The following is a 22,249-nucleotide window of genomic DNA, read 5'->3' on the forward strand; positions in this document are numbered from 1 at the left end:
TACAGGCGGCGTACATCGCACCGCAGTGGGATCAAGAGAGATCGGCGTTACCGGGGATTTTGGGCAAGGAAGAGGGGGCTCAGTACTAATGCACAGAAAAAACCTGACACAGGGAGAGGAGACAAAGAGTGCAGAGCTAGAGCTGGGGGTGAGAAGGAAAAGGTGCTGATGCTTATCATGCCCTGGCAGCGCTGCCCTGGCGCTGGGTGCACCCCCGGGACGCCCCAGGACGGGCGGTGGAGACCACCCAGGTGCATGCACCGAAGGGCGATGCATGGCCTGATCCTGCACGAGAAGGGGACACCTGCGCAGCCCTGCACCCTCGCCCACCCCGGGCAACGCCACCCTGTGCCCCAGGAGTGCTGCCCCCCTGCAGAAAAGCCCTGTGCTCCCTGGTTCATTAGCACAACCCAAGCCCCAGAGCTGCCCGAAGAGAGGGTCGAGCCATGGCCCCAGATCAGTAAAAGCTGCATGTTCTGCTTTGCGACCCTGACCGTGTCATTTCCCAAAACCCTGGGGAAAAATCTGGAATATGGGGAAGGCTCTTAGATGTCAATCAATCACTGTCATGTTCTTAACGCATTGCTCTTAACTAGTTCCTGCTGGACGTGAACACCATGAGCTGGGGTTGTCTACAACACAGTAAACACAAACACGGAGTGGGGGGCCTGACCAACGGGGATGAAAACAGAGCCAGAGCAGGCGGAGGAAAGGAGAAAAAGCACTTACCTTGGGTGAGCAGCAGGGCTGTGGGGAGAGAAGAACACGAGAAAGACAGGGAGAGAGAAGAAAAGAGGGAAAAAGTTAATATCCCAGGGGAAAAGCGGTTTTGCAGATGACAGCTGTCAGTGAGCAATGGACGTGGCGCAAGGCGGCGTGCGAGCTGGCCGGGGCTGCATGCCGGGCACAGGCAGGGAGCAGACCTCGCGGCAGTGAGACGGGCAGGAGGCTGGCCAGCACTGGTGAGCACCAGGGCACTGGCTCCCCAAAGTCACACTTTCACCCCCCCAGTGAAGGCAGAGGGATGGGATGCAGGCAGGGAGTAGCGAGGAGGGGAAGGGAAAAATGGGGGAGGACGGTTATGCTTGCTAGCGGGGCCTGACGTGATCCGAATTGACCCGAAGGCACTGGGGGGGGTGTCCCCACTTCAGCCAGGAGTGTGTGGTTGTGATGGGGATCGGCACAACTGGGGAGGCACTGGTAAACCCATGGGTGGCTGAGAAGAGAGGGTGGCCGGGAGCCACAGGCAGCTCACTGAGAAGAGCATCATCAGGGGAAGATGTTGATAAAATGGGCTCTGCCCTCCAGTGCGAAATGGGGCAGCGGGTAACCCTGCCGTGCATCATCTCCTGGGATGCCCTGGCTCACCTATGCCTATCCTGTGCCCCGCTGGCACTGCTCCCAGAGGGTCAGGGTGCTGAGAGGAGCACAGGCACACCTAAAGATCACCGCTTTGAGTTCCCCTGGCTCTCTTTGCTCCCAATTGCAGATCTGCCCGGCAGCGCTGCAGGGGCACATGCCGTGCAATGTCATCACAGCGGGATGTACCTCCTGGGAGATGTGACTGCGTGGTCCTGTGAGATTAGAGGTGGGAGGAATGGAGGAGAAAGGTCCAAAGATCCTTGCAAGGGATGATCTTACCCTGACTTTCTGTACAGGCACAGCCCAGCCCTCCTGCTGCCTTGGGCTGTGACCCCCTGGCCTTCCCCTGCCTTGACTTACCCACTCACCAGAGCTGTCACAAAGAAACATCCGGCTGGATCCCTCTTTGGTGTTATCCCTAGAAAGCCACAGCCTGCATCCAAGTTTCAAACAAACTACAGGAGAGTTTGTATAGCCAAAATACTGAACCTTCTTCAAGAGGGCCCAAGCATCAGCTCTGTGACTTAGCTTTGACTTCTACCTGTCCTTCAAACAGCAAAGTGGTCCCCGAACACTTGGTTGCATGTGATGACGGTCTTGTAATTACTAACACTTACTATCATGCACTTTTAGTCTCAGAAGCTTAAAACTCTGTACAAAGACTGAGTCAGTATTAACAGCCCCATTTGACAGATGGTGAAGCAAGCAAAGAGAGGCTAAAGGGAACATTTTGCAAACTCAGAAGTGGGCCGGAGTCCAAAAGTGCTAATTTACCCAGGCTTGCCGGTTCAGGCCTCTGAAAAGCAGGCACTTTTATACAGAGGCACCTAATCGTATCTGTGCTGGTTTGAAAGCGATTTCCTAAGCGATTCGTCAAAGGTTGCACAGCGCATCAGTGGCAGAGCTGGGGAAAGTAATCCTGAGTCCCGGCTCCCAGTCACGTCTCTGCTCTGTCAGGCAGCACCCACGGGCACAGCTTCCCAACAGCCTGCAGAGGGGCATCCTACCAGTCAAGATCTCCATCCACCTATCCATCTTCCCAGCTGGAAATACCGTGGGCAGTCAGGGAGATCTTCCTTGTCTATGCGGGCAGGTAGAAGCGCAGTGAAAGGAGAAGGGGCAATGAAGAGGCTCCTTGCTGAGCATCCCTCGTGTTTAAGGGTAAATTCCTTTTCCAAGTCAAAAACCTTTGGGGGAACCATTCGTGAATACATTCTGTAGCACGTACAGTGCCACAGAGCCATGAGAAGCAATGGGATGTTTGCTCTGCCCACGCCACCTCCTGTCGTCCACACAGCCCTGCCTGGAAGCCTCCAGCAGGCCCATCACTGCCCCTTGTAGCACGAACCTGGAGTCTCCTTGTAGCTCCGTCCTGCTGCAGCCCCATACTACCCTGTGGCCTCCTTACAATTCCATGGTCTTCTGGTTCTCCAGACAATGTGGGAAAATTTAATTTGCCTTTTGCAATTACAAGCATTAGGACAATGGGTCGATCCGGTCTTCAAATTTAATATAATGAAATATTACTGGGCCCCTAAGCTACTGTGGTTATTAAAAAAAAAATCATTGGTTCCTCATGTTTTTTAAAACTGTTATTCTAGTGCTCTGGGATTTGAGTTTATTTTTTTCCCCATTTGCTTTTGAGCCTGCAAAAGAACTATTTTTCTCCCTTTCACTTATGTTATGATACATGAATATTTGAAGAAGCCTATAAAGCTATGAATGAAACATCAAGAATACAGCATGCAGAAAGCCGAGGGATTATTTTATCTTTATATTTCTGAGTGAATGCTGTGCATGCAAGCAAGAAAATGATTTCACGGCCTAAAGCTTCCTTCCTGCACATGCATCTGCTAATGTGCCCTTAGCCCTGACCTGTGATGTTTCCTGACAGTCCAGCTGGGGATGCTGTACCTGTACCAGCCCCATCGATGTCCCCTGTGCTCTTCCCATCCCGCAAGCCTCCCTCTGCTGCTCCCAGCCTGGGCTGCATCTCTCCATCCCTCCCCAGGGCACCTCTCCCTCTCCTGCACTCATGCTCTGCACGTCACGCTCCTCCTGGGGCCAAGCCAGGCCACCACATTGCTGCTGGCATCTCAGGTAGTCTCAGAGGCTTGACATGCATATTCTTACAGGGAGCTGCTAAAATTAGCTCCTCAGTCCAATCCAAAATAGCAGTCCCAGGTACCCCTCACCTAACCCTTGCATGGCGTGAGCGCAGACACACACCCATGCCTGCAGACAGGGCAGGTGACGCTGACTCTCTCAGGGGACCCACAGCCTTCAGCTCTGGATCCCTGTTTTTCCTTTACTGGGATTTCTCTGCCCCGCAGGTCTGTTTTTCACTAGGCAAAGCCAAAATTGTGTGCATGAACTCTGCTTCCCCTGCCACTCCTGAAACTGGACAATTTAGACCTGAATTTAGCTGCTAAAAAAGCTAATTGCTAATAAATGATTTCACCTGCATGTTTTCGATGTACTTCGGAGAGAAATTCTGCTGGGATGTGCATGTTGGTGTGGGGTACAGATCAGGAATTGAATTCCCTCCTGCTTGAACTCTACCGAGGCCCAGGAAAGTTAAACCAAGAGGAACCAGGCTTAGGAGGGGAGCAGACCAGAAATAGGGCAATCCTGTAAATCCTGTGCTAAATGTGTGTCCTGGTCTTTTTCTAAACAGTGAAATAGCTTTTTCTGCTGTTTACCTCAGAGAGAGATTTGACCATGCTGCACGCTTTATTCTGGACTCATTCTTCATTAACATAAATCTTTTCTAATCAATATCCCTAAAGACTCCAGGAAACCACTGCATAGATACGAGGATCCTTGTTAAAAGCCTGGGATTTACAGAGCGAGCTGAAATGAAGGAGAGGGGGCTGGATTTTGAGGACACCCTCCATCACACCACAGGGCACTCACAGGCACCCAAAGGAGCTCGGTGACGATGCAAACCACGGGCTCAGCTCCCCAAAGAGGCAAGGATTCCCTCATCTTCCAGATGTAAGTGTCCACAGGCTCTGCCTCCAGATTTGCTCACTGAGGTGAGCAAACTGTTTCCCTAACGGACTGTGAAGAGCTATAAACATGGTTTTTTATAGGCTAAACAAGGCAGAGATTTTGCAGCATTAGCCTGAATGCTGTTATTATTGAAGTCAATAGCAAAGCTCTTGCAGACTCCAAGAGACTCCTCCTCTCCATCAGGAGAATCAGGGGCATTCAGCTTAATCACAGAGCTGCAAGCAAATTATTAAACCTTTGGGGAAGGAGGTAACAGCAATCTAATATTTCTTTGCTATTCCCAACAGCAGCTGATGGAAGAAGGAGTTTCGCAGCATCTGCCCACACTTCAAAAATCTGCAGCACATGTGCTCACGTATCGATGCAGCTTATCTTATCCAGGCATGGACTTTTGTACCAAGTCACATTATTTCATCAATATTTTGATATAGATAACTTGCTGGATCGATCCAAGCTAGGAATACTTCTTCCTTTGCAGTCTAATCCTTACTCCGTGACTCCCATCCACATCCTCCCTCTGGGGCACGAAGCTTTCCCGTCAGGGATGCTGACACTTGATTAAAAGGAGATGTGTTATGAGATTTGTCCGCACCGGTTGACTCTGCGCTGGGAGGGCTGAGAGGACTTCAGACAAAAACTTCGCAAGCCAGGTCATGCCAACAAGCTGTTTAATAGTGCTGGCCAGCCATCTGTGCTCCTGTTCCCACTGAAGTCGTATCTTGTGGGAGACATGCTTTCTGAAGCAAAATTTTGCAGGAAGGATGTTGTTCCTTTTACAAAGCCTAACCCTCAAGACTCAGCCTTCATGCACCAGCTCTGAGGTTGAATCTTCCACTGCTGTGCCGCAAGCTGAATTCTCATGAGCAGAATCCCAATTGCCCTTATGAAAAAAAATTTTCCAAATGCTATTTTCACCGTTATCTGCTATCAAGTGAAATCTTCAAAGTAGCCTCACGTGCCATTTGGGCTCCATCAACACTAAGGTTAACCACAATTTAAGCAGAAGACTTAAGGGAAAGCAAAGCAAGTTTTTCTCTTGTAATCCAGGACCGCAGACAAAGTGTGAAAGCTGACGTGTAAAGAAAGTATTTCTCCAAAATCCCGCTGGGCTGACAGCAGTAAAATCCTCGGTCCGAGTTGTGAGCTGACACGACACCAGAGCTGCCATGAGAGCAAGAGTCAAACCAGCAGACAGCATCTTGTCATAAAGGAAAAGACTCGTTTCACTGCAGGAACACTTTAAAAAGGTGCTGAAAAAAGGATGGCCAGAAAGGTGGCTCAGGGTGCTGGGAGGTTTCAAAGCCCCGCAGAGCTCAGTAGAGAGGGATTCAGTTTACGTCACCGCACATAGGGAGGAAAGGTGAGACAAAAAAGGATTTAGAGGTTCATTTCTTAGAAACAGAAAAGACAAAAGATCGGGAAACCTGAGAGATGTCCAGGAGGCAAAAGAAAAGAAACATTTACCATCCTTGCCAAGCAGAGAATGAGAGTCCCTCTGGTTCCTTTTCACTCATTCACTTTGATATAATCAGCTTGCAGCAAGTGCCATCGTCGCCAGTGCTCCTTGCATCTGATACGCCACTACTGAGTCAGTATTGGTCTTCATCACAGACCAGCTGGCAAGATACCCATCGCAGATCTAGCTTCATCAAGTTGAATTATTGGAGCACATCAACAAAAAGTGCTGGTAAAGTAAAACTACTCGATGTGACTTGTTTGGATGATCAGAAAGGCTTTGAAAAACTCCAGCTGCAGAAAGCACTTGGTGAAAAAGAACAAATAGGTTGCAAGATAATGTTTGGTATTGTAGATGTAACATCTACACAGGGGGGAAAATAAAGAACAGGAGCGGTCAGCTCTCCTTATGGCAAAAGTTAACAACTGAGTGCCCCAAGGCTCAAAGCAGCATGGTGCTGATATAATTGGGGGTGAACAGTGAGGAGCGGCATCTGCAGATGATGCAAAATGTTTCAATCAAAAGGCTGTTTCAGTGGCCGTTATGTGTTCTGCAAGTCTTCAGCAACCTGAAGAGAGGAATTTGTGTTTGGACAACCACGGGTACCTTCCTGAGCAGAGATGTTTTTCCCTGGTAAGGTGCTTGCAGGTGCAAACAGCAAGAGCAATAGGATGAATTTTCTGCTGAGCTCTGGTCCTCGCAGAGACCCTCCTGGAGATACTCAGCCTCACCTAATTGTGCAGCCCAAGCCAAGATCATTGCCCTCTATCCCAGATCTCCAGTCAGGGCAAGTAGACAATTCCCTTGACTGGTGGCAACTGCTTTGTACCAGCACATGCATGGGACAGCGCAGCCAGTCATGCAAATCGACCCTACGACAGCAAACCTTGTTCCCACCTGCTGTCCTCTTTCGCTGCTTGTCTATCAGAAACCACTGCCGCTGCCACCCTCAGGGACAGCACATGGGATTTGAATAGCATGGGACTCCAGACCAAGTTCTGCATCCAAAGTAAACCATCCAAACTCTGCCCCAGGCTGGTTTGAGAAGCATGCTCCCACTCCCCTGATCACCCATGCTGCCATCAGCTCTGCCTTCCCTTCAGGGCACCACACTTCCTCACCAATTTCATCACTGCTACCTGGCTTGTATCCTTAAGGTAAGCTAGCAGCTACCCTCTGCACGGGGAGGTCCTGGGGCAAGTGCAGGCCCTTGGCACAAAGCTAGCGAGACTGCAATGCACTGTCTGGCTGTGCACGACCTGGATTGCAGACTACTTCCAAACAGAACTACCAGTCAGCTGAGGCACCCAGCGCTGCCCTGGTCCCAACTGGGTTGGAGAGATGTTTTGAAGACGCTACAAAGAGCCGTCTGAGAACACCCAATACTCCTACAGCCTCCCTAGGCACCGGTTCAATGTGACAGAGCTAAGTAGGGAGTAACAACAAAACGAGGACACACCATCAAGAAAACCACATCTTCTGCAGTGCTGGAAACAAACGTGTGGGTAGCTGAAACCCAGAGAGACTCTTCTTCAAAAGCAGCCCAGCCCGAACCTCCCCAGAGAGGCAGGAGCTGTGTGGTGCCCTCACTGTGTGAGTCACATCGGGGCCCAAGCATCACCACAACAAAACCAAACAAAGTCCCAGTCAGGCAGCTGCAGTTTGGGATATTCCCCCTGTCTGTGGGTGCGGGGCAATGGCAGCATCCATGCAGCAGCCTGTAGGGCTGTATGGGTCACGCGTGGGCTTTGCGATAAGTAAACCATCCCAACTCTGCCCCTCCAACAGCACGATGGCGACAGGAACATGAGCGTCCCTTCCCGACACTGTACGCTTGCCGAGGGCGTGTGCATCCCAGGCTGCCTCCTCTCCGCCAGGAGCTGGCTGCCCCATGAAGCTGCTGGCAACAACATCCGCTGTCGATCACTCCCAATGTTTGGAGTGGGAAAACCTCACGTGGATCTGTATTCTTCACCCCAGGTATAAGGCACACTCGTCACAGATGCCATGGCGTGCAGCGCTATGGAGCTGAGGACCTTTCCAGATGCCCTGGAATTAGTGTAGTGACTGTGCCACCTTGTGCCAGCAACATTTACAAATGCATTTTAATCTCTTGCCTCTTAGATTTTAAACCCGCCGTGGCGTTGCTCTGACTTTCTCTAACAAGGCCCACCAGGGCTCCACATCTCCTCCTCGGCATGGTCCTTCAATTCTTCCAGGTAAAGAGGGTCCATCTGAGGCTGTGCCCTCACCTCCGGCAAGTGACACGGCTGGCCTGCTCGCTCTGTGCTGCAGATCATTTAGTCTGGCTCCAATCTCCTCTCTGCCTGTTGCAAATCACAGTCCCACTGACTCCAACTCATGCTGGTGTAAATGAGACACACACAATACAGCAAACCAGCATTGTAGTCCCAATAATAATGAGGACATTTTACAACTGAACGACCTTAGGGGCTATCTGGATTTTTTTTCAAATACGTGTTTTTATTCAGCCAGCTGCAATGTGGCCTATACGGGAAAAAGAAATGCAGGACTACACAAAAACCATCCCAGTCCTGACTCTGTATCCTGAAAGCTCACTGGTTTAGAAAAGGATGCAGGGCTCACAGAGAGCAGACAACTAGGCAGAAACTTCAGTGTGATGCTCCAAGCCACCAAGTGCATAAGCAGGAGAGAGCCAGAGGCAGATAATTTTCCTCCTGTACCTGCTGAGATGGAGGTAGGAGTCCTGTGGATGGGAAGGGGCATGTGTGGAGAGCAGATCCCGGCGTGATTCTAGGGCTGAAGACTTTGATCTAGGGCTGAAGACTTTGCTGACACAGATTCAAAGGGCTTAATCTCCTTAAACTTCCATGAAGAAATTTGACCGTAATATGGCTACGGTGAGCAGGTACCTACACAGAAGGTACAGCACACTGTATAGTTCTTTCGTCTGATGGAGGAAAGTAGGAAAATAACTAGTGGCTACACGGTGAGGCCAGACAACTTCTACCTAGAAGCTGTGCTCACACATCTTCACCCTGGAGGGCAATTAACCACTGGGACATACGCCCATGGGATATGGCAGGTTGGTCACTGCTTCTGCTCAAGGGCAGTTGGACTTTGGTGAAACCTGAGGGCCTCTGCTGGACACACAGTGAAACCTAATTCCCCTCATTGCCTGCAGGCTGCAGGAGATGGTCTAAGGGCATTAAACTATGAATCCTCTTCGGGTTTACATTGTACAAATCCACGGATGCTAGATGATATGGTCATGCTAATGCAAGCTGTGTCTGTCCCCAATGTCCCACAGAGCCATGCACAGGAGCTCGGACTGGCCAGAGGGCAGCTGCTCTGCTGGCCAGATAAGAGACAGGAGATGTTTCAGCAAGGAAAAGCTGTGCGCTGTACGGGCAACTGCCAGGTGTCACCATCACCTGCAGCAGCTCAGAATCACAGAATGGTAGGGGTTGGAAGGGACCTTTGGAGATCATCTATTCCAACCCCCCTGCCAAAGCAGGTTCACCTGGAGAAGGTTGTACAGGAACGCATCCAGGTGTGTTTTGAATATCTCCAGAGAAGGAGCACATGGGAGCAGAAATAAGCCCGTGGGCACACACATCTGTCTCAACTGCGTACCAGACACCCAGAAGGTGGATTTGAATTCCCTTTTGTAAAGTGCTTCTGTTTAAAGCTTGGCCCTCCTGGGTCACCCCAAAGCTGGCGAAGCCAGTGGCAAGACTCATTCAGTGACAAAGGGGTCAAATGCGTATAGCACAAGGACAAAGATACATCTATGCAAGGCACAACCGTAAATCAGGGTTTATTCCCACTATAATCCTGCTCTGCTGGGAGATCCTAGTTCTCACTGCTGATGATGTAGGACCTCAGCACAGCTCCACACCTTCTGCACAACAGGCTGTGATTGCTTGCGACACACTGAGGGCATTTTAAGATGAAATACACGGAAAACCATTTTTAAAAATAAAAGCAAAATGAGATACCTCACACCTTCCCTCTTCTCCCATGGGCTTTTCGCCGCGCCTCATAGGGACCCAAGAGCACCAAGGCAATGCCACTGGCAGGCAACAACAGAGGGAAGGACGGGGGGTGTACAGGAGGAGCCAAAGGGGCAGCCATGCATTACGCCCTTCTCTTGCCTTTCACACTCCCCAAGGCCCTGGCAAAGGAGCAGGAGAGGGGAGAACAGCAAAGGTGTGCTCAGAACAAAAACAGATCAAGACACGGAGACCCAATCAAAATAACACAGCCTCAGAGGCTCAAGCATTGCACAAAAGGAGGATCAGAAGTAAGCTGGGCTCTAAAGGCAGAGATGACACCGAAATAGGGTGAGAGTGAGAATACAGGAGGGCAGAGAGTAGAAGTCGATCCATCTACAGGAGGAGGAGAAAAGGAAGGAGGGGAAGGAGGAGAAAGAGGGTTATATTTTCTGGATTTGGGGTTTGGAGACTTGATTCTGATTTTTTTCTTTTTTTCATTTTTTTCATAAAGTATCTCACACCTGATATTCCTCGTTCCATCCATTTCGGTTCGCCAAGGGCAATGAAGAAATTCTCCTGCCTTTCGTATTCCTCCTCATCTACTATCTTAACCCTTACGGTCTTCCTGTAGGGACAACAAGAGAGACAACCGTGTACAGAGGGTCAGCCGGCTGGAGGCGAGGCGGCAGCAGCAGCAGCAGCGGCGTGGGCTCCTGGCACGGCACACAGCCCCTTCCCCGGCGGGGCGGTGTGCCTGTTGGACATGGGGCATCCGTCGCAGCTGCTCCTTGGGGAGCGGGAGGGTGTCAGGGAGGGAGGGGGCTGGCGAGGGGGTGAGGAGGGAGGGGGAAGGGGAAGAGGTCGGACCTTGCTGATGGTTAGTGGGAGGCGAGTTCTGCAGCGCATTTTTTTTCAGTGTCACATGGTAATGGCAAGGGTTTCGTCTGCCTGGAAATCACCAGGGACCACCCTGGGGTACCCACTGTGTTTTAGCTGGAAGATCAATTGCTTCTGCTACCTTTACAATTAATAATAAATCTGCAGGGACTCTGGGCTGGGAGCCTGAGGAGAACAGAGAGAGATGGGTACTCACAGACATTCCCCAGTGGGGTGAGATGGGTCTCTGCTGGCAGGCCACAGCTCTGTCAGCTGCGGAGGCGGCTGATATTTCTAATTTCCATTTTTAAAACGGCACATCTTATTGCTTTTTCTCTTTGATAGCATCTGCCTCTTCCCCCTGACTTGTTCCCTGAGTGAGGATGCAGCTTTCCTTGGGAGTGGACAGCTTTGCTGGGACCTTGAGGGCGAAACAATGGGACTAAAATGCCTTTAATGCTGGAATGGAAATATGCTGGGTGCTAGAGCGGGGCTAGCCCCTTCTCCCTGCCGCCAGCTTGCCTGGCTCCCTCCAGCACCCCTGCAACACACACAGCTGCTGTGAGCCCTCGGGTGAACCAAAGTGGGGCGTCAGCTCCTCCCTGCCCTCTTCTCCTGCTCCCAGAGCCACTCCGTGGCAACCGGACCGGGGGCTGCACAGCCTTTGCCGAGTCCTTCTCGGAAATCACAGGAGCTGCTTCTCTGCCAGGCCTCGATTCCTGTCGTTATCTACCACGGGTCTGACCAGGACACCCTGTAGGACCAGGGCTGGGCGATGATCTCCTGAGATGTTGGATGTGTTTCTAGCCAGTATCTTCCCGCTGACACTACAAAATTTGCTTGGACCCTCCAGTGGGGATGGCAGAAGGTCCCTCTCTCTCTCTCAAGCTGCTGCAGAGATATGGACAAGCAGGACTGCTCTCCAACCTTCTCTCTCTGTCCCCCCTCCCCACTTCGCCTCTCCCCAGCCCCAGCATCACCCACCCCCCATGGGTACCATGTGACACGGTGTGTGCGCACAGCAGTGTTTAGGGCAGAGCGGTTGGAGACAGAGAGACATCAGAGAAAGAGAAGGAGAAGAGGAGGAAGGAGATGGAAGAGAAGAGGAAAGAACGTTAATGTTAGTCTGGAGGGCCAGTACTACACCTTTCTGTAAACTCATATCCACCATGCGGGGGCTCATCAGCTCAATGAAGAAATTCTTGTTTTTTTCATACTCCTCATCATCAATTACCTTGATGTGAACTGTTTTGCTGTGGACGGAAAAATAGTAAGTGTCATAAAGCCGAGAAGGGAACAGAGAAGCAACAGTGGAGGAAGGTAGAGTTGAATGGGGACATTAGAGAGTCAAAGTTTTCTCACCCACTGAACAAGCTCAACATGGCCCTTGAGAAAGGCTAAAGCCCCACTCCTGCAAGCGACACTGGCCAATTTTCTGTTTAACCCAAAGGCATGAATGGCAGGCCACCCTGGGCAAAGCGAAGTTAGACAAAACTAGCTCTGATCCCTCAGCAAACCAGCAAGGGGCTCAGAAGCCGCCAGCACAGTGGCTCACGGCTCAGCGTGTGGGCAATAAGGCCTGGTGGCCAGCAGAGAAGCAGGCATCCCTCACCCTGCTACCCACCACACATGCACACACACGCGTGGAAAAGCAGACGCACAAGCACACACACACTGCAGGCACCGTGCTGCTGCCTCCCTGCTGGCAACACCCGTGTGCCGGGCAGACACCCTCCGACCTCACGGGCCATGGGGGAGCCCAGCTCTGCTATCTGCATGTCCGAGCGAAACCCCCTTCCCACAGCTCCGTACCCACACGTGGCCTTGCAGCTTCGACCTCCCCTCACTCCCTGCCCATCCTCAATGTTCAGATCAGTCCCTGGTGCATTTTGTGCACAGCCTGCCTTGGCTGGGGATGGAAAGGAGGAGAAAAGTAGGACTGGAGATCCTAGAGCCTGGAAAAATAGCCCCAAGCTTCAAATCCCCATCCTGGGGCCAGCAGCCCCCTGAAAATCACCATTGCACAACGGAGAATAGGAGGATTGATTAACTGCCATCACTGCAACTTGCATTCCTACTGATATCACCAATGACCACAAAATTATCCCTCCTCCAATTTGACTCTCAAGTCATAACTGCTCCTGCACTCTGACCACGGAAATCCCATTCCCTGTGGTGCCTCTGCTTTTGGCTTGGTCCCAAACCCTGTCTTTCAAATGATGGCATACGGGATAGGGGGAAGAGTTTGGACAACCTCTGCTATATCCATCAGTGCAGGAATATGCAAGAAAAATCACCTCTAATTCTTCTTTCTAAGACAAACCAGCTTCATTTTTGCCAGTGCTTGTTCTGCCCATATCCTGTACTAATGCCAGCAAGCCTCCTTTCCCTTCCCCAGACCCTTTCAATCCCCGCTAATCCAGCCTGAAGGATGGAGGATTTTAAACGATATGTCTCTAGTGTAAATGTTGGTGCGCGGCTAAGATTTCATCACAATGATTTTGTTGCATTTTCTTTGGAGAGGTTGACCGAATTTGGCTTTTGAACCAGGTGTTGTCTGGGCCCCTGGAACTTTGCAAAGCTTGTTCAATTTATTGAGTTAAACCTACAGCTGATTCATAGCTCTGATCTTTTCCTTGCTCATATACTACAAAACAGAAGGTGGGATTTTCAAAAGCAGCCAGTGCTTCCTGAACGTGGGTTGCTTTTTAAAATCCTATTAATAATTACCATTGCTTATGGTTTTTCCATTCCAGGAGCTCCAAATTACTCAGTATTGCTTGTCTGCAAAAATTTGGAAAAAAACCCCACCGACGTCATTTCCCTGGGGCCAGCTTAGGTAAGCCATTCTAAGGCTTTATGCAATGAACGTCATGCATGCACACCGTTTGAGTTTGCTTTCATACAGCAACTTTTTCTTTCTTTCCCTTCCTTCCTCTTTTTCTTTTTCTTTTCTTTTTCTTTTTCCTTTTTCTTTCTTTTTTATGAGGTGGCTCTCCCATCTCCATGAGTGGTGCATGCACACAGCAGAGCAGAGGAGAAAAGCTCATGTAATGAGGACGCATGCCCAGCAGATGATCTCCCCAGCTGTGTGCTGTGTGTATAAAAAGCCAGATTTCACATAAGCCCCTCATCTCTGCGATGAATACTCAAAGTTGTGGACTCAAGGAATAATGACTCACTGCATGCATATTTTGTTAAGTACAGAGCGCTCTATACAGCCTACTAAGTAGTCCCACAGCAGTGAGATTTCCTTAGAGTAGTCATTTTTTAATGCTTTGTTTTTTTTTAAAAAAAAAAGTCAAGAAGGAGAAAGAAAATGTGATGGGCATCCATAGGGAGGATACACAGTAAAATGCTGATTTCGCAAAGCAAGTTCCCTTGGGACAGGAAATCGAGAGAGCAAACCCTCTGGACTCCTAGACCAGCTCAGCTTGCCTGCCAACTGGGCCATTACCACACACTCAAGCATCAGGTGGCTTTTCAAAAAAGGTGTCTGAATTTGGTGACCAATCCAATAAATTCCTGGTTTCCTCCTTCGTTACTGTATTGGGGTTACGTGTCAAGGTTTTGGTAATGGGGGTGCTACAAGGGTGGCTTCTGTGAGAAGCTGCTAGAAGCTTCTCCCATGTCCAACAGAGTCAACGCCAGGCAGTTTCAAGATGGACCCGTCACTGGCCAAAGCTGAACACACCAGTGATGGTGGTAGCGCCTTTGTGAAGACATAGTTAAGAAGGGGGGAAAAAACTCCTGTGTAACAGCATCAGGAAAGAGGAGTGAGAATATGTGAGAGAAACAGCTCTGCAGACACCAAGGTCAGTGAAGGAAGAGGAGGAGGAGGAGGTGCTCCAGGTGCCAGAGCAGAGATTCCCCTGCAGCCCCTGGTGAAGACCATGGTGAGGCAGGCTGTCCCCCTGCAGCCCACGGAGGTTAACGGTGGAGCAGATAGCCACCTCCAGCCCATGGAGGACCCAATGCTGGAGCAGGTGGATGCCCAAAGGAGGCTGTGACCCAGTGGGAAGCCCGTGCTGGACCAGGTTCCTTGGCAGGACACACGGCCCCATGGAGAGAGAAGCCCACGCTGGAGCAGGTTTGCTGTCAGGACTCGTGACCCCGTGGAAGGGACCCATGCTGGAGCAGTCTGTTCCTGAAGGACTACACCCTGTGGAAGGGACCCACGCTGGAACAGTTCGTGAAGAACTGCAGCCCATGGGAGGTGCTCATGTTGGAGAAGTTTGTGGAGAAGTGTTTCCCATGGGAGGGAGCCCACGCTGGAGCAGGGGAAGAGTGTGAGCAGTCCTCCCCCTGAGGAGGAAGGAGAGGCAGAAACAATGCGTGATGAACTGACCACAACCCCCATCCCTGTCCCCCTGTGCCACTCGTGGTGAGGAGGTAGAAAAAATTGGGAGTGAAGTTGAGCCCGGGAAGAAGGGAGGGGTCGGGGGAAGGTGTTTTAAGATTTGGGGTTTATTTTCTCCTTATCCTTCTCTGATTTTGATTGGCAAGAAATTAAATTAATTTCCCCAAATCAAGTCCGTTTTGCCCGTGATGATATGATCGCTCTGAGTGATCTCTCCCTGTCTTTATCTTGACCCATGAGCCTTTTGTTATGTTTTCTCGCCCCTCTCCAGCTGATAAGGGGAGCGATAGAGCAGCTTTGGTGGGCACCTGGCCTCCAGCCAAGGTCAACCCATCACGTTAATGAGCCATAGGGAGAAAAGGATCTTTTATCTGTCTCTGAAACAGCAGTTGAGGGGCAGAACTTCCACAGACCAAAGCTGCAGGTGCCCTGCATGGACACAGGCAGGACCTTGCGCCACTTGCCCAACCTGAATGAATCCCAGAAGAGGAGGAGGTGCCTGACCTCCCCAGCTTTGCTGAGAGGCAGCGAGCAGGTCCACTGCACCATGAAAGCTTTGGGGACCCAGTGCAGGAGCCCGGAGTCGGGGGGCTGTATGGTGTGGGGACCCTGTCACCACCCGGGGTGGGATGGAGGGCCCCAACCAAACCCCGGCTACTGCCCACTCTTGCTCCAGAGCCAGCGTGATGCCAGACCTCCCGGTGCAAGGAGCGAAGGAGCCAGGCAGAAGTTTGCAGGCACTGTGCAGCAACGCTGGGAGGTGGGTGAGGGCTCACAGACCCAGCGCCAGACAGTGGGGAGCATTTAACTGGGATTTTGCAGCAGAGGGAAGAGCAGCATCCCCACTCCCAGGTCGCTCTGCAGCCCGCAAGGATGGGGGCACGGGGCTGGGCTTGCTCCTTTGCGGGGAAGTGCCCTTCTCTCAGCTGGCTGGCTGGCTGCTCCGGTGACTGTCACCACAGAAAGGTCAGCGCTGACGGAGAGCAGTTGCGGTGGCCCATCAGGCCACCCCTCCCAGCCCGCCCCAGCTGGTGGGGGCTGCCCTTTCCCGGGCTCTGCAGCTTCCCCAGCCACCGCGAGAAGCTCGCTCCTCTCCAGGCCTATGAAAGCAACCGTAACTACAGCTGCGTCCCGAGCTGTCATAAATCGTCTGGAGGCCAAAACACAGATTGCTCCCGCGCAATCTCATCTCTCACCTGCAGCCACACTGAGAGCTACCTCCTTGGAAGGCATGGAGAGTGGAGGAGATGGATGGGGAGAAGGGCTGGAGCATAACACCGCCCCGGGAAGGCATCACGTTAATGCAAGAGATGTGACAGGAGGACACCGAGAGGCAGAAAGCGTGCGAGAGCAGGAGGCTCGGGAACATTTTGCTGCAAGAACATCCTGACAGCTTCTTGAAATTAATGGAGGCAGAGGCGGGCACAAGAGGGGCTGGCAGCACAGCAGCCCTGACGGGCACGCTCACCGCGACAGGAAGCAAGGGATCTGAAGCCCACCTTGCTCAGCTGAGCATCTTTCATTCCCCAGCCTCTCATCGCTCCATGTGGGGAAAGGAGGACAGTTTCCAGCCTTCCCCTGACAGCTTCATTGTGGCCAATGCGTACCTCAGACAGCTCGAAAGTGGAGAATAACGGAGGCCGTCCAAAAGCCCCTCCTGGAAATCAACTGCCTTCACTAAACGCCGCTTGGAGCTGGCAGCAAGGAGCCACTCTGCAAACCCCCAAGACCCATCACCAAGACATAGCATAGTCCAATCTCAGCCCCAACATGAATACTTTGGTGGGAAGCACTCCTTAATTCAGGCCTGGGTGGTGTTCTCAGCAGAGTGAGCAATGCTTTGGGCTTGGGCTGTGATGCAGCAGGGCAAGGCGAGAGCCAGCGTTCCCAGGGATCACCTGGCCGTACAGAAGTCAGGATAGCTGCTCGCTCTCTCCTTTTTCTCTGGGGTCATTGCAAGCTGCCACCAATGGCTGTCACATGATGGCAGCCTGGGCTGTCCTTTCAACATCCACTTAGAAACAGTCACTGGTTTTAAAAGTTAGGGATGGGAAACCTCCTCTGGGGAGCAACATTAAGTATGAGATTTCCCTGAGTAAGCAACGGAAGATGAAATGAATAGACATCGATCTTCTCCTAAAGGACTTTGCGCACATGATGTTGCTAAATTCCCCGCCTGGGAAGTACAGAGGATAATCTATAAAATCATTTTATTTGACAACACGTCCGCTTCCAACACATAAGGCAACAACTGGACGGTTATTTGATTAATGTGCTAGAAAATATTGAGTATCTCTCTGTGTGGAGACTCTCATTTGCAGGAATTATTGCTGAGGAGGTTAAGAGGATGTGTCTGCGTGACTTTGGAATCTGAAATAAGGCTCAGCTCTAAAAACAGCGTAAGTCAGGAGATGTCACATAGTATATACCATTGAAAGAGGCAGGGCTGTGCAAGGGCAGGATTTACAGTTCCCAGTGGGATGCTGTTAGCCTGGATGGAAAGCAGCCAGGACAGCAAGGTAAACATCCCTGGGACAGTAAGAAGTACCAGGAGATCTTTAGTAACTCATTAATGTGAATCATTAGCGCATGCACCTTGGGGCAAGCCACAGCGTTCTTGACACATCTTGATATACCCAAATCCTCATCTGATTTGCTGTGGGTGCAGGTCCCTACAGCACGAATTTCAAAGCGCGTGGTGTAAGTCTGACTCTTCCCCAGAGCTCTGCACTGGGCTGGGATTTCAACATGAAACTACAGATAGGACCTATTCACTCTGCCAGAAGATCTTGTTGAGAAGTGCTACTGCAAAAATGCTGACTAGGTAAGACGTCAACATTTGAGGCAAACCAGACGGGATTAAATAAGACTATGCATAGTGGGGAGCTGCCTTTGCCCAGCTCACTGGGAGGTGGATATTTAACAGAGCAACATGACAGTGCTGGCAGACAAGGTGAAGGAGCCAGCAAGAGAAGCCCTGATATGATGCACGTGGTCATGTAGAGTTGCGCATCAAGTAACCCAGGGTGGGAAAAGCTGAGCCATTCTGAAGCAAAGGATTAGGCTGTCACATAGCACATAGGTGTTTGAGGAGGAGAATCATTAGATGCCAAAGCAGATTCACTAAACTCACCAAGGAGATGATGAGTGATCTTAATTTCAAAGGAAATCATGGTAATTTAGGAACCTATTCAGAGTATGACCAAGACAGACAGGTTGCACATTGGACTTAAGCTCATGCACATGAAAGAAAACTTTTGGCTCCCATGGGGATTACAGAGGGAAGAATAGATTTTGAAGCATCCAGCTGCAGGCACCGGTGATGGCCACAGTTTGTTCTAGCAGCCAGGTCAGAACTGAAGGTGCCTTTAAGGTCAGAGCAGACATTGGTAATAATTACTTATGCAGACGTCAACAGGATAGACGAACTGTCAGGATAGAGTTTCAAGCAGATCATTGATGTGCAAGTTACCGATGTATGAGTTACAGAAGAACTGGTGCTAGTACAGGAGCTGGAGACAAGCCATTGAGGGCCAGTTTCCAGGAACTGGCTGTGTCATTCATGAGGACCTTGGAAGAGCAGCTGTGCAAGAGCCATCCCACTCTGTGCAGCAAGCACATGGAGAACAGCCCAGACCACCTCACTACAAGACCAGTTGGCTGCAAAGTATCACAGACCCAGAAATGTTTTTTTTTTTCTCTTTTGTCTTGAGTTGGCTTATGGAATAACCAGATGATAACAAGTTATCATCTTACCGTTAAAACAGGGTTCTTTGCAGTGCTAATCACTAGGTACTACGCTACACATAGAATACCTATGTATTTCTCCAGGCAAGCCTGAAGCCATCCATGCAAGTCACTTGATACTTCCGTGCTTCAGTTTCTATATCCATGCAGTGGTTGTGATCCTTATTTTTCACAGGGATTTAATCTGGGACAGTCCCTACTTGTTTTGAATGCCTAATGTGGAAGATGTTATAGTGATGCAGCCATAAGGAGGGTTAGGGAAGAGAGCAGAGAGAGCTTCAAGTGGTGGTGGAAACATCACTTATTCACATGAGTATCAACTTATTCTGCTTCACCTGATTTGGTTCTCATTTGAAGGGAGGTGTGCATTTCTCTAGGGCACCTCCTCTTCCTTGCTAAAGTTCCTTTACATTATCAGGAAATCAAAAGACCTCAGAAAACAGGGCTGTAAGCAACTGCTAGCGCTCAGCTGTCGACTGGTCTCTGGGAAAGGCCAGTCCCACCAAGCCATTCCTGGCAGGGAAGGTGGTTGCCCAACTGGTTTTTGAAAGCTTCATGGTAGAGATGATTTTCTGGACAACCTTTCCCCTTATTTCAACTCTTTACTCCTAGGAAGTTCTTCATAATGTCCACCCAGACTGATATAACTTGCTTGTGAGGGGAGCAGATAGCAGCTCCCGGCACGGGTAGCAAGGAGAGCTCCCTATGCCCCTGCTGTCCCTCCCCACACAGGCAGGCGCTGGGACCTGCCCAGATGACCTAGAGTCCTTCTGCATGTCCCTACCCCTGCCCTGCGTGCAGCACACAGGGCATCTCCACCCCGTTCCTGTGAGGGACAGGGCCAGAAACATCCATCTCCTCTGCAGCAGGTCACAAGGAGGAAGAGAAAGTCCACTGAGGAAGACACTGTGCAAGAAGTTGCCATACCCTGAAGCAGAGACCAAGACCCCAGTCCAAAACCCTGCGCACCTTCCCGCCATGCCTATCTCCCTGGGACTGCGTGGGACTCTGCTCGGGACCGCCAGGAGCTCAGCGGCTCTGCCTGGCTGGCTGCTGGCAGTGTAGTTTGTTCACGTTGCACCAGGTCTTCGTAAGGTATAAAGGAGGAAATATTGACACAGAAGGGCGATTTCCCTTTGTGTATTCCTCATGTAATCTTGGCTAATTAGTAAATTGGCTCATGTTTCAATTAGAACTATTGAAAATGCTTTAGTAGCTGACACACAATAATTCAAGGGACATAGCCAAGACTAAAGCCATATTTTTTGAAGTCTTTACTTGTATCAGAAAACTTTAAAGTGTTACCAGTAAAAGATTCACAGTGGTAGCTGGCTAAAAAAATAAATAAAATAAATAAATTAAAAAATAAATATTGCCCAACTGTTCTCCTTCCTCCATCTAGGACAGGAAAACTAAAGTGGTCCCTTTAGGTTTTTTTCTAAATTGTTTGAAACACAACAGCCACGGCAGCCCAGCCCTTACTTTCTGCTGCCGTCAGAGGCATGACATGACATGCTGTCAACTTCACATGACAGTGTTTCACACCTACTTTGTACCGGTGCAAATAACTGTACCAGCAATGAGAAATCAGAGCTGCTAAGTTGCAGGCAGGTGAGCCTGCATTAAGCACTGTCATGCCTTGCAAAAAATCCTTAAGTATACCCACACGTGTCAGCCATGAGAATCAGCACTGGAGCTAGTAAATGGCAAACATCTCACACTCAACTCAGAAGCCCTGAAAAGCTGGAAAAGGCACAGTAGGAGATCACAAAAAAATGCTCCGGCAACTTCCTTAATGCAGTCAGCCCTGCCAGAAAAACAGATTTCCAAAGCACTCTGTATATCACTTTGTTTGAACATGATAAAATGTTCTAATACAGAGAGTTTGTCAAGGAAAGATCATAGAATCATTTAGGTTGGAAAAGACCCTTGGGATCATCGAGTCCAACCATCAACCCCACTCTACAAAGTTCTCCCCTACACCTTATCCCTTAACACCACATCTAAACGACTCTTAAGGATGCCACAATTCGGTTTCAAGAATTTCTGCAAAGAGGGGAAGAACAGGGTTATGTTAAACCCCCTTTCCTTCAGCTGAGTCCATGCTGCTGATCAGCTGAGTTGGGATATTTAAGCCGGGTTGTACAAGCATAACAGCCCAGTTCCACAGGTTTGTTTCCTTTATTCAGTTTAATAAAGCTATTTTTTTTCTATTAAACATTTTCAGGTTCAGCTATAATCTTTGTTTAAGTTCCTCTTTAAAAAAAAAATAAAGCTAGGCCGATCTGTGCATAACCTTCCAGACTGTTGGCTCCGAATACTGAAGCTGTGTGTACCGATGTACAGACACAAGAAGGCCTTTGCCTGGCCTGCTGCAGGTCAGCTTTTTCTTGCTGACCCTATGAGACTTGATGCTTCAGGGCCAGGGGAGAGCAGAAAAAGTCTCGGCAGCCTGTAGAACTATTTGTTGAGGTCTGTACAATAAGCACTTGTCTTGTACAAGTAATAATTCAACTTGGCAGCCCATGAAATCAGCCAGTTCTGGTGGGTACCAGGCTGGTGTAGGTGCAAAGCAGTGCCAGGGCCCTGGGCATGGACATTTCTCTCCTCCCTACCTTGGGCAGGTTCCCGGTGGAGCATCTTCTCTGAGAAGATGCTGTGCTCTTTTTCCCTCAGAAAGGAATTTTAAAAGGATCCAAACCTCACACACAACCCCACTATGGTCACACAGTATAAAACTTAAGAAGAAGTAGAGGGTGGCGAAAGAAGGAAGGAAGAGAATTTATTCCTTACTAAAAGCCTTTGAATTGTTCTGCTTCCAGCTTAGTCTAATGCACCACAACAAAAGCCTACAGCGTCAAAACCCACCATGGATGTTAATAGCCAAATGAAGTACTGGAGATGCTTCTGTTTGCTCTAAAAAGTGGCTCCAAAACCTGACAGGGTGCAGAAGTGGGAGTGCCCAGGACAGGAGAGGGTAGGCTGGACTACTTCAAAGCCCCTTGAGATGTTGTGAGCAAACAAGGAACTGGCATTCAGCTGAATGGGACCCCTGTCCCACCACAGCACTCCTGAATCCCACCTGCAAGACACTCATCACTGGCTGGTATTAGCAGCCCAGTGCTTCAAGCTGTCGCCCCTGGTTTTAGACTTTTTGTTGAAGGCATGGAGATTTGGAAGCTATATTTAGATGTCTTCGCTATTCTTCAGCAACAGGGTTGCCATGGAGATGCTGGCGAGGACGAGAAGGTGGGGATGGAGGGGGAGAGGAAGTTGAGGAATGAGAAGTGCCAGATTCAAAACAACCCTCACCAGCCCGGGAAGGCTTTAAACTCCTCGTAGGGCAAAAATTGCTGAAGCTTGTTAGCTGAAATGAGACCCCTGCACTGCCTGATGGCATGGCCCTGCCATGCATCACTCAGCGCTTTGAAGAGACCCAAGAGGCTGGCCTTT

At 50.2% G+C, this 22,249-nt stretch overlaps 1 protein-coding gene across 7 annotated transcripts in view; it reads right to left on the reverse strand.

Annotated features, from left to right (window-relative positions):
- The window catches only part of SLC8A3 (solute carrier family 8 member A3), a 118,999-nt gene that overhangs the window by 13,553 nt on the left and 83,197 nt on the right, over nucleotides 1-22,249 (reverse strand). For 5 of the 7 annotated variants that reach the window (XM_063332761.1, XM_063332764.1, XM_063332760.1 and 2 more), the window contains 2 exons: nucleotides 11,836-11,942; nucleotides 730-747 (listed from right to left, as the gene is read on the reverse strand). In XM_063332761.1, the coding sequence (XP_063188831.1) occupies nucleotides 730-747; nucleotides 11,836-11,942 (125 nt within the window). Of the gene's footprint in view, nucleotides 1-729; nucleotides 748-10,334; nucleotides 10,439-11,835; nucleotides 11,943-22,249 lie in introns of all 7 variants that reach the window. The other 2 variants (XM_063332762.1, XM_063332763.1) reach the window with 2 other exon arrangements.

Source organism: Chroicocephalus ridibundus, chromosome 4, assembly GCF_963924245.1.
Source record: "Chroicocephalus ridibundus chromosome 4, bChrRid1.1, whole genome shotgun sequence".
NCBI classification, from domain to species: Eukaryota; Metazoa; Chordata; class Aves; order Charadriiformes; family Laridae; genus Chroicocephalus; species Chroicocephalus ridibundus.